Below are 12813 nucleotides of genomic sequence, written 5' to 3' on the forward strand. Positions count from 1 at the left end.
GTTGAGGATTTCTCTTGGTGATGAAAAAGGTTGGTGGGGCCAGTAGGAGTCTAAAAAAAGTTAAGCCATGATCTCATAGGCAAGCAGAGGTTCTCGAGCAGAAAAGCAACAGGATTAAAATGATGGTATTCAGAATAGTTCAGAAGTGAAAAAGCCCAGAAGACCAGTTGGGTTATTGAAGTGAACCAGATAAGATAAGAATGCCTGAACTAAAGCCGTGGCAGTGGGAGTGGAAAGAAATAAACAGATACAAGAAGACTCAGAATATTCTTTATTCTTGTTGATGGTTTCTTTTGCTATAAAAAAGCTTTTTATTTTGATGTAGTCCCATTTGTTTATTTTCTCTTTAGCTTCCATTGCCCTAGGGGCAGTATCAATGAAAAAGTTCTTTCGGCGTATGTCTGAGATTTCTTTGCCTGTGGATACCTCTAGTATTTTTATGGTTTCCCATCTTATGTTTAAGTCCTGTATCCATTTTGAGTTTATTTTTGTGTATGGTGTAAGTTGGTGATCTAGTTTCATTTTTTTGCATGTATCTGTCCAATTTTCCCTATACATTTTTATTTATTTTTTGGATATGTATGGGCAAGCAAAGAGGTAAAGGAATCAAGTGATATACAGAAGTTTCAAAATATGCTTTAGTTAGGCAGTAGGTGTTCTTTAATTATATTTTGTGTAAATGTATATTAAAATGATCTTGCAGCCTTGGGACTCAATATCTTGTTGGTGAAGACAACCCACAGGGTGCTTAAATGGCAGAGAAAGTACAAGCTGAGACTAAATCATTTACAGGACATAGTTAATAAACTGTTAATATACTCTCCTTTAGTTTTAACCAAGTTGTTTGGATCCTAGGCTAATTGACTTTATAGTTAGGCATACAAACAGGCTGCTATCTGAATTTAGTTCTTGATTCTGGAACAATATAAGTGGGTGCTCCGGTAATAGGAAGCACTTGGTGAGTTGCTAAGCTTGGCATCTGACCAGCCAATAGCTAGGATGTTTGAAGCAACAAGTAAATAGCTATTAAAACCTGATATCAAGGTCATCTGATAGACTGTATGCCCTATTCCCATGAATGCAATCTCCTTATAGGTAGGAATTTCTGTTTTGTTCATTGTGGTATTCCCAGCAGAGAATGGAGCCTGTTGCTTAGCAGATGCAATAATTGTTGGTTGAGTAAATGAAGCCAGGGTTCTTGAATGTCTGGCTCACCACTGTAGCCCCAGTGCTCCGTGCAATGCTGATTGCATAGAGGAACTGAATAAAGGTTTTTTGGATTAAGTTAAAATGAAAGGGACAGCATTTAGACTAGTGAAACAAAATTTTATTTGGTTTTATGTTATGTGAAATACATTAAATAATGTTCAGTTTTTTCCCCCCATGAAATATGAAGCAGTAACAAATTTGTATTTGTCCTTTTGGTAGTGATGAACTGGAGCAATTTATGGAAAATCAAGGTGCATCCAGCCCAGGTATCCTCATTTTAACAACAAGCCTCAGCAAACCATTCATGAGACTGGAGAAGTATGTTACTCTTTTGCAAGAGTTGGAACGGCATATGGAGGTAAGGGAAGGTTAGCTTTTTTAAGCTCATGTATAGATTATGGGGCTCTGCTCTTGGAGGGAATTGTCAGTCTGCTTTCAAACTTAGCCTGACTGCAGAATTCAGAAAAAGCCTTAGTTTCCAAATTTTCTTGACCCAATCTCCCCTCTTCCCAGACTTTTGGTTTTCCTTTTTGTGCAGCAAAATAAAGGGGCATTCTTTCACACCCCCCCCCAGAATATTCTTTACTCTTTATGCATTTGTATTTATTTTTCCCCCCAGCTTTATTGAAGTATAATTGACAAACAAAAATTGTGTATATTAGGTTATACAACATGATTTTCTTAAGGTGTATAATGTGGTGATTCATTATACACAAATCTTGTGGAATGATTACCACAATCAAGTTAATGAACACATCCATCATTTCACATAGTTACCAATTTTTTTTTATGCTGAGAACTCTTCAGATCTACCCTCTTAGCAAAAGTATACAATACAATGTTATAAACTATAATCACCATGAACTTATGATATCCACTCTTTCCTATTAAATATTCATGATCATTTTCTTTCTCCTTTCCCCCTCCCAGCTTTGGTCCTGTTGCTTCCCTCAAGTCTCTGCTAACTTGTTGACTTAGGTTTTCTTCTGCCCTCTCATCTGTAGATGGTGGTTCAATCAAAATCGTCCAGGAAATCTTCTGTTCTGGTATATGAACAACCTTATTGTGAGATACAGGCAGGAGTATTTATCTCTAGAGCTCTGTGGTCATTCAGCTGCCCGACTTTGGATTATAATGGAAGATTCTTGTATTTCCTTAAAGATTAATAATTGGTTATCTCTCTATGCATCCATACATCAAGATCCCCTCACATTTTTGTTTATAAACTTACAATGAACTTGCCACAGCTGTAACATAGCCATATGTTTTCTAAACAGTAAGATTTCAATGAGGCCTGATAATTGAATTTTATTTATTTATTTATTAATTTTTTTTATTTTTTACCAAGAGCCAGGCACTCTTATTAAAAAAACAAATAATGGGATAGCTTCTTAAGCTGCTCTTGAACATGGGGTTTTGAGGTGTGGGTGGAAAAGGAGGGCCTGCTAGAGGAGGCTGCACTCACCATACTTGCTCTTCCTGTGTCTGGGGGAAAGGTTTGAGGTTTTAAAGGGTTTGATTATCTCTTAAAAAAAAAAAAAAGTTGCATACTGCTTGTCTTGTCAGCATTTGTAAGGATTGAAAACATTTACTCTGAGCAAAACCACATTCTCAGGTTATTTGAACTGCCGGAAAGCTGGAGGCAGTGGGGGACTAATAGTAAAGCCCACTGGAATGAAATTTTAGTTAGGGCTTGGAAAGGTGCTGACCTCCGGATGTCTTTCTAAAAGCTTAAACAATTTGATGAACGGTTTGAGGTTTGCCCCTCCTTGCTTATCACTAAAATCCAGAAACTAGTGGCCTCAGTTTCTGTTACTGCTCAGTGCTGAACTACGAATATACACTTAATTCAGAGAGAAAAATCCCTAGATCTCCTACTGCTTGGATCCTCTATCTTGGCCTTCCTTGTATCAGAGCCCATTTCGACTCCTGCCTACATTTGCTGTCAGTTACCTGTCTTGGCTGCCTTCCATTTTCCACCATCAGATAATACACACCCTTAGCACCAATTCACCACCAGTAAGACACTTAATCCAGCTTTCTGATTGTTTAGTATGGCTGATGGCTAATGGAAGAGTAGAACCTGAACTTTACAGCTGATTTGGGTAAGGATAAATTTAAGTTAAAAAGAATACAACCTTTCCTTTCATTAAACAATGCTGGTTTGGGCTTGGGTCAGACCCCTAGTCTGTTCATCTCTCTATTTTATCACCCAAGGCTGGTAGTGCAGCAGATTGTCTTCCCATTACTCCAGCGGAATTGCAAAGGTTAGGTACATATATACCCCCAATGTTAGATACATATCTATACTTCATATAACCCCATATAGGTGTATATCTACCCGTAAATAGCTCTACTTTTCTACATAGACAGTTATGGAGATGTGCATTTCTCAAAGCAATTTTTGAAGCTGTCCACTTTTGGGGGTTGTAAATACTGTGGAATTGCAGACTATATGTAATAACCTTGCTTAAGAAGGCATACATGGTATAAAACTTGGATACCCCCCATTTGCCATTTGAGTCTGCTGAAAGAAAAGAATAAGCATTTTAGGAGATGAGATTAGATTGATTTTTCTCTTAACCACCACTCTGTTTCCATTATTCCCTATCTATTGTCATTTACTAACGATGTGACTGATACCCCCAAACAATTATTACTTATTAACAGCAAAAAAGAAAATGTTAACTTTTGCTTTTATATTTGTGGTTTTCAAATATTAATATAATTATGTGTTACCAGCCATCTTCATATCTTTAAAATTTTTTTTAGTTTTATTTTAGAGAATGGAAGGGTAGAGGAGAGAGAGAGCATAACATTGATGTGAGAGAAAAACATCTATTGGTTGCCTCCTCCATACACCCTGACTGGGGATTGAACACACAACCTTTTAGTGTTTTGGTGTACAGACAACACTCCACCAACTGAGCCACAGTGGCCAGAGCTTAAAAATTGATTTGTTGCTCCACCCATCCATGCATTCACTGGTTGCTTCCTGCATATGCCCTGACCAGAGATCAAACCCACAACCTTGCTACATCAGGACGATACTTTAACCAACTGAGCTCTCCTGTCAGGTTTTCATTTCTTAATCACCTAATAATTGGCGGTGCTGAGATTGCAAATGCTCAAATGTGTGTTTTTTTTTTAAATTTTTACATTAGCATACATTAAAATTGACTTTTTTCTTTTGATGTCAGTTTTATGACTTTTAACACATTCATAGATTTGTGTCACTACTGCCACTATTGAGATACAGAACAGTTCCATCATCCCCCAAATTTCTTCTTTTTATCTCTTTTCAGCCATACCTTTCTCTCACCTCTAACCCCTGCAACTGCTGATCTGTTCTCTTTTAATATTGTTTTAAAATGTATTCATTTAATAGGATACACATCCAGATCATCAAGATGTTCTGAAAGCCATCGTAGCATTCAAAACACTCATGGTAGGTGATGCTCTAAAATTATATTTCTCCATTTTTTTGTGCTGTGTTTCTAAAAGAGTAATTTGTGTGTGACATTTCTTTCCTTACGAAAAGGTCTTTAGAGTGGAAACAATAAGCTTCAGTGACAGTATTGCTGGGATTGATTCATTTAAACTTGTCTTCCAAAAATCATGCTTACCTAAGAAAGGTTGCCAGTCTGAGGGTATAAAGCACTCACATTTGAAGTCTCTGCCACATTAAGCATTGCTGTGTAGGTGGGGGGTTTCCTTTAGTCTCTGTCTTTACCCCTGTGTTGCTCACTTTATGTTGGTGCAACTTGTTCACTGACTGACATCAATACTAGATTCATCTACGTATGCCAAAAGGTGTGAGTCTATTCTTTGCATATGAAAAAAAAATTCTTCATCAAATCTAAAAGGTAAAAAACCTACTAAAATACAATTGCTTTATATAGATTGCTATCAAATGTACCTGTAATCTTATATCTTGAGCATGATAGCTAATGACTTCTTGATACTAACTGATGTAAAACCACTTAGTGGCATTTTAGGAGGAAATAAAACATTATTTTGGGCAACTGACTAAGTTAGCTTCAGTTGAGACATTTCTGTAGCATTCTAAGTGACTGAGATTAATGTTTAGTTATTGATTCTTGTTATAAGGTTGTGATGCAACATTCACTATCACCTCGTTTTTAATGCTTTTGAAAGATCAGTACCTGACTATGTCCATGGTTAAACAGAAAATTGAAGACCAGAATAAGGAATTAGGTTAAAATTGCTATTATGGATAAAAAAACAATCTAATATTGGCAGCTTTACACAGTTCAACACATGTTGTAAAACTTGCTTTGATGGTGATACTATATTTATTTGCACTATAGATGCTTCAAAAATATATGTACAATGAATTTATTTCTTCAAGTTTCCAATTTGCTGAAAGGGACAGCATAATTTTATAGAAAACACATCCAAAAAAACTGACATTCATTTGCAAACCATGACATAACTAATCATATGCTTATTTTTACATTTAATTTATAATAAATACTGTTAAATTACTCTAAGATAATTTCACACTTTCTGAAAGAAATGGTGTGTGTGTGTTGTATTGTATTTGTATCCCACCTATTGCTTCTTGGTTTGTATTTTTCATTTGTAATCATGAAATTCAGGTGTGTCTCTTTTTGTCCAAACCTTTTAGGATTAAAATTTTAGTATTTTTAATAGAATTTACTAGTAGTTCTTAAATACAATGTAGCGTAGTACATATGTTTTATTATAAAATTAGTTTGATTCACTGTGGCATAAAGAATTAAATTTTCTCTTTTTCTGTCACTTATTTTTATTTTTTAATATATTTTTTATTGATTTCAGAGAGGAAGGGAGAGAGATAGAAACATTAATCAATGATGAGAGAAAAATCATTGATTGGCTGCCTCCTGCACACCCTCCATTGTGGATCGAGCCCACAACCTGGGCATGTGCCCTGACTGGAAATTGAACCGTGGCCAGTAGGTTCATAGGTTGATGCTCAACCACTGAGCCATGCTAGCCATACCTGGAGTCACTTTTTTTTTTTTAATTAAGATGTTAGTTGATTGGAAACTGAGCATGTATTAGAAAAATAAAATTGCTTTGTAATTAAAGCACTATTTATGCAGGTAGACAAGATTGAGAGGAGCTAGAACAAGGACATCATCCAGAAGATCTGAATATACCAATTGGTCTCCTGGCTCTGTTTGATGTGATTCTGCTACTTGTCTTTCCATACTCCTTGCAGGGAAGGAGAAACAAGCTCCTTCCTCCATTGTATCTTCATATTTTGGCAAGATGAAAAGTAGCTCTTCTTCAAAAGACTTTTGGGGACTCAAGGCTAGAAATTCAGAGTAGTGGATTTTTCTATCTGTCAAGACATCGGTGATGGGATTCATGTGAGGAATAGGAACTCAGTTGAAGTCTATGAGACTCAAAAGCCACATCTTACTTTGGTCTTGTTTTAGGTGTGTTTCATAAAAATTTCTTTTCCTCTGCTTTCCTTCTATAGGGACAGTGCCAAGATCTAAGAAAACGAAAACAGCTGGAGTTGCAGATACTTTCTGAACCTATTCAGGCATGGGAAGGGGAGGATATTAAAACATTGGGAAATGTAATTTTTATGTCACAAGTAATGTTACAGTACGGAACATGTGAGGTAAGATGTTTCAAATCTCAACACCATTCTTTACATCTTTCATATTTTTCTTCCTTTATTCTTCAATCAAGGTCAAATGCTCAAACATTCAAATAAACTGAGCACCTATTATTTGCCCAATACTGCTAGGTGCTATGGGAGAGAGGAAGACAGAACACACATTGTTCTCTGCCTTCAAAGAATTCCTTAAGAATAGATTAAAACACAAGTTGCAAGTAGAAAACAAACCAAAATAGTCAATGGCAGTTTGTGCAACCTCAACAATAGATTCTATTGAAGTTCAGAGAAGGAAGAGAGTAAGAAGAATATTTTATGAAGATAAGATTTGAGGAGGAGGGCTACGTAGAGGGAAGGAAAGGATTTTATAAGGTAGATGTCATTTTTATTCCAGAAGAGAACATGAAATGGTCTTTTTTTCCTACAGCACAGTGAGAAGACAGTCTGTTAGGAGCAGAGGAAGCATGTTGGACAGAGTGAAGAAGTTGATTGAGTCAGAGTCAGGTTATGAAGAACCTTGGATGTCAGACAAGAATAGTTCACATTGACACAGCAGGCAATAGGAAACTATGAGACTTTGGTAGTAGAGAAACATAATGAAAGGGATATTTAATCTGACAACCGTATATGTCAGATAAGATGGAGGGGGTGGGGCTAGAAACAGAACATGTAGCTGAGTTGGAAAGTGATAAGTACCCCCGACGAAGGTAGTGGTGGAGAGAATGAAACTTAAGGGGCAAATCTCAGGCATGTTTAAAAGGGAGTCTATAGGAAGTTGTGACATATGGGCTAGAGGAGATAACAAATGTAATTTAGACATGTTAGCTTTCAAGTGACTGTAGGTATTCAGGTGGAAATGTCTTGTTGGTAGCTGTTAAAATAGTGTAGAAATGTGGGTGGGAGATCAGAGTTAGAAGCAGAGACTTAGATGCCTCTGACAGATGGGCCTTTCAAGGAAGTAAATACCCAGAGAGAAGTACAGAGGACTGAAGATGTATTATGTCTTTTAGGAAGAGGGCAGAGTAAGGGAGGAAGGTTGATTATGTCAACTGGTATGATTTATCTGGTGTTAGAATTGCCTTCCCACTCTTAAAACATCTTCCTATGCTCCCTGACAGGTCTCTGTCAGAGATTCATTACCTAGGGTTAATAAGCAATCTCATTTAAAATGTAGGTACTCCTCTGGGAGGTATATGCAGAGAGTTTATTAGAGTTTCACATCTTTGGATAAACATCTTCGATGAAGGAAGGAAGAATCACTGCCTGAACAAAAAGACAAAGAGGAAGATAGAGGAGAACTGGGAGAGTGTGGAGTCATGTAAATTCCAGGAAGAGAATTTGAAAATGGTCAAGCTGAGTGCTACAGAAGGTTCAGAGTTCAAGGAGCATGGAGACCAAGAAGAAGCGATTGGATTTTGCTAAAAGAAGTTATTGATTACTTTAAGAGAACAAAGCAAGTAGGTAGGGATCAATAGGGAGAACATGAAGGCAGCAAAACTCAACCCAGTTTTTCCCCTTTCTTATCTGGTTAAAATTTAAAGCAGGGAAACATTATCTATTTGTAGACCAGTGAAATATAACAAGAAGTATTTTATGTAAGTAGTCACAGGGGCAAGTGAAAGCCCATTATGATAAGAAATGTGCATATGTTACAAGCCAAAAGAAAAAGCTGACTAAATAGGCGAGGCTGCTGGAAGAAGGAGATGAGATATCTTTAGAAGGAAGCCAGGCAAGAGAAAGATGTGGAAGGATGGAAAGCCCTTTTTAGAAGAGTTAGCTTCAAAAGGTTGCTCTTTTCAAGTGGGAAGAAGGTGATGGAGATAGGTATAAGAATAATTGAAGCTAAGATGGATGGAAATGTAAGCTGAATGTAATTACTTGCATCTACTAATTGCATATCTGTTTAAAGGAATTCAGAGAAATCCTGTGTAAAATTTCCTTTAGTGCCATTATAAAGTGTTTACTTCTCTTTGTGTATGCAAAAACTATCTTGTTCTTACTAATTAAAAGTAATTTTATAAATAAGAATTTAACATACATGTTAGAACATAATAAATTTCCTATAAACTGAAAACCTCTTTATTTTGCTACTTTTCAAAATAGAATTGTTTTCTTTTTTTCTTTCTTTTAAAAAATATGTTTTATTGATTTTTACAGAGAGGAAGAAAGAGGGATAGAGTTAGAAATATCGATGAGAGAGAATCATTGATCAGCTGCCTTTTGCACACCCCCTACTGGAGATGTGCCCGCAACCAAGGTACATGCCCTTGACCAGAATCGAACCTGGGATCTTTCAGTCCACAGGCCGACACTCTATCCACTGAGCCAAACCGGTTTCGGCTAGAATTGTTTTCTTTTTGTGAACCTAGATAGTTATCTTGTGCTCTGAATGCAGCTTGGACAGGAAGGCATTGTGTGACTTCTCAAGCTTTACATACTTGGGAAACAACCAGGGTTATTTGTATTTAATTGTTATATATGGGAAGGAGAGAGACTCGGTTTATATCCATTTCAAAATAAAATTCAACTAGCTCTGTGCTTTTAAGTTGAGTATCTTTCTTTTAAATTTGTTGTTCATGTTTCATTGCCTTATGTAAGATCTATGTTACAAAATAGTGATTCCACGGGAGATGTTTATTGATTTTAGAGAGAGGAATGGGGAGAGAGAGAGAGAGAGAGAGAGAGAGAGAGAGAGAGAGAGAGAGAGAGAGAGAGAGAGAGAGAGAGAGAGAAATATCTATTGAGAAACATCGATCAGTTGCTTCCCCGTACATGTACCAACTGGGGACAGAACCTAGATATGTGCCCTGACCGAGAATCAAACCCATGACCTTTTGGTGTACGGGATGATGCTCCAACTACCTGAGCCACACTGGCTAGGGCCAGAAATTCTTAACAAACAAAATGTCCAATTTCTATTCTTCATTTAATATTTTTCATCCCACTTTAGGAAAAAGAGGAGCGGTACCTCATGTTATTTTCAAATGTCTTGATAATGTTATCTGCAAGTCCTCGGATGAGTGGCTTTATCTATCAGGTTAGTAGATTTCGTATAGAACAAATAGCAGGACCCATAGTTAAAAGAGGTTTCCATCCAGGTGCAATATTTCTATTATAGTTTTAAAAGCTCCATCCAAAAAAGGCAGAATGTTCTGAACATTCATTGTAATTATGTATATAGCTTGTAAGAGCAGATGTTCCTTAGATCCTTTGTATTACTATAATGGGTTTATCCAGAAAGTCCACTGCTCTGGTTATAAATGTATAAACAGAAATATAAGTCTGCAACTAGATCAATTAGCAAAAGCATTTTACAGATCCATATTATATCATTACTGTTAAAAAACTATAAAGCTGAAACCTCATCCTAACAGTCTCATCATATGGTTTGAATTTCTGAGATGCAAATCATTACACTCCTTAAGAAATTAAACTTCCTTTAGTCTGTTACCTAAATATGGAGTATTATAAATTGCTGTTGCCTCTTATCTTGGCCTAGCAATTACTAATTTTCACAAAATTTGTGTCTTTGTTTACTGATTTTTCATGAAAATGTGCTTGAAAAGTGAGCTCTTTATAAATCTTGACCTTATGGTTTAGGATGTGCTAGCAAAACACAACCCAGTTTTTCCTCTTAACTTATTGAAATTTAAAACAGGAAAACATTATCTATTGACAGACCAGAGAAATATATCTATCCATAATCTGGCAGTGATTCCTGAGAGGGTCAGAAATATAATAGAACTAAGCAGAGACATTTGCAACCACAGAATTAATGGGAAATGTTCTTTTTTTTCTGGTAGGGAAAAATACCAATAGCAGGAATGGTGGTGACTAGATTAGATGAAATTGAAGGGAATGACTACACATTTGAAATCACAGGTAGGTAATTTTCTCTTTTTAATGTAGCTACTTTAAATTCTTTTTGGAAAGAAGTGGAGTTTAAATAAATAAATGCTATTATTTTCTGTTATATAGTCCACGAGTAACTTTTGCATGGGCATGACAAAGTATATATCATTTCCTGGGATAATTAGGGTACAGCTATAGAACAGAGAAGTCTCCTGGTCATTCAAAAGCCTCAGCTTTGTCATTAGTTTCAATTTTCTCTTGAATAAGAGCTACTTGTTAGAGCTAAGAAATAACAAAATGGACTTAGGTTTATGCAATTTTCTCTCCTTTCTGCCATCTATTCCCTGGTGGCAGAGAAGCCCAAGATGTGGAATTTTATCAGCAATTTTATCATCAGCCTATGAATTAGCAAGATTTTATTATGTTTATAAAAAGTGCTGAAAAGCCATAAAACTTTTTTTCACAAGTTGAGAAAATGCCTGGTTCTCTGACATTTTAGCCTGTTGTCCCTTCTGCCAGGTCAATGGTTTGTACTTTATGTACTGATATGGTGCAATGGTGAACACTGGGATAATGGCCCCAGGCCTTATCCCCTTTTTCCCCCAATAGGGAGTAAAAGATTTGATGTTAGGTGTAACTAGTCTTAGTTGGATTTTGTTTCAACTTTGATATTGGATAAAACTACAATATTATCACTTTATATTATGAATTAAATGGACTCTATACTTAAATTTTTGGATTGTGAGTTTGTCTAGAGTGAAGTTTTATACTACTTCTAAGATTCCGTAAGCAGTAGAAATCAAGGACAGATTTATAAATCAGATATAACTATTTCTTTATTATCACAAGATATATGTTCTTTTTTTAAAAAGTGTCTTTTTTCGTTTTTTATTATTTGAAGGATTACAAATAGTAGTAAATGTCTCCTTTTTTACCCCCTTGACCTCCCCCAGCCTCCCCTACCTCCCCCGCCCACATATGCTTTCACCACCCCCTTCCCCCCATGTCTTATATCCATTGGTTATGTTTATATGCATACATACAAGTCCTTCAATTGATTTCCTACAGCCCCCTCCCCCAACCTCCCTTGCCTTCCCGCTATAGTTTGACAGTCTGTTCATTGCTTCTTTATCTCTACAACTATTTCCCCCCATTTATTTTCTTTGAAAAATCTTGCAACTGCAGACTGGAAATAAACATATAATAACAAAAAACATTTGAGTCCCAATTTCAGTGTCCAAAGTTCTGAGACCCAGTTTCAATGTCAAATAGTTCCTTGTATGTACATGCCAGCAATGATATCTGGATGATGGACAGATGGTGGCAATGCAGCATATATTTTCTTTATATTGTAGTTTCAAAAGGGTTCTCCCATAGGTATAAAAACTCCTGAAAATATACACTTAATTCCAAGTTGTGTGATGTGGTTTTGAATGAGTCAAGCTCAAGGTTCTCCTTGCCTTTTGTTTCCAAATGCGGGTGATGCAGGTCACATATTGGAGAGAATTGTGGTCCACTGCAGCAACAACCAGGACTTCCAGGAATGGCTGGAACAGCTGTATAGACTGATTAGAGGACCTGCCTCCTGCAGTTCATTATCCAAGACATCATCATCATCTTGTAGTGCTCATTCTGTAAGTAGTCCATTTGTTCTGTCCAGGGATTACTGAGTTGTCAAATCTTGTCTGCTGAGGACTTATAAGAAACAGTGAGCATGCCCTTAATCTTTGGGTAGTCTATATCTGTAGGTTTTGAAGTACAGTTAAACCTCACTAATTCAGATTTCTTGTTGTAGAGAGAGGTCCACCTAAATTAATACAAAGTTTTACTTAAATGTGTGCAGTTTAGTTTGACCTTAACTTGGAGTACCAACTAACTGCTAGCAATGTTTTTCTAACCAGAAGTCCTGCAAAAATATTTTAATGACAGTCAAGATTTATTTTTAGTTAGCAACTGTTGTTCTCATAATAATAATGTGCTAAGTCAAAACCAATAGTTTACCTTCATAAGTATTGAAGCATCTCCACGTAATCTCATCTATATTATCATATTCACTCAGTAGCCTTCAAGGGTAAACCCTTAGTATTGCTTTCTTCCAAGTTATCATAAATTTA

General features: G+C 36.3%; 1 protein-coding gene across 4 annotated transcripts in view; it reads left to right on the forward strand.

Annotated features, from left to right (window-relative positions):
• The window catches only part of ARHGEF6 (Rac/Cdc42 guanine nucleotide exchange factor 6), a 131541-nt gene that overhangs the window by 102754 nt on the left and 15974 nt on the right, over nucleotides 1-12813 (forward strand). For all 4 annotated transcript variants that reach the window (XM_045583483.1, XM_036443454.2, XM_045583482.1 and 1 more), the window contains 6 exons: nucleotides 1429-1567; nucleotides 4598-4657; nucleotides 6704-6850; nucleotides 9798-9884; nucleotides 10651-10729; nucleotides 12188-12333. In XM_045583483.1, the coding sequence (XP_045439439.1) occupies nucleotides 1429-1567; nucleotides 4598-4657; nucleotides 6704-6850; nucleotides 9798-9884; nucleotides 10651-10729; nucleotides 12188-12333 (658 nt within the window). The remainder of the gene's footprint in view (nucleotides 1-1428; nucleotides 1568-4597; nucleotides 4658-6703; nucleotides 6851-9797; nucleotides 9885-10650; nucleotides 10730-12187; nucleotides 12334-12813) is intronic.

The sequence above is a fragment of the Pipistrellus kuhlii genome, unplaced genomic scaffold (genome assembly GCF_014108245.1).
Source record: "Pipistrellus kuhlii isolate mPipKuh1 unplaced genomic scaffold, mPipKuh1.p scaffold_m20_p_19, whole genome shotgun sequence".
Classification (NCBI taxonomy): Eukaryota; Metazoa; Chordata; class Mammalia; order Chiroptera; family Vespertilionidae; genus Pipistrellus; species Pipistrellus kuhlii.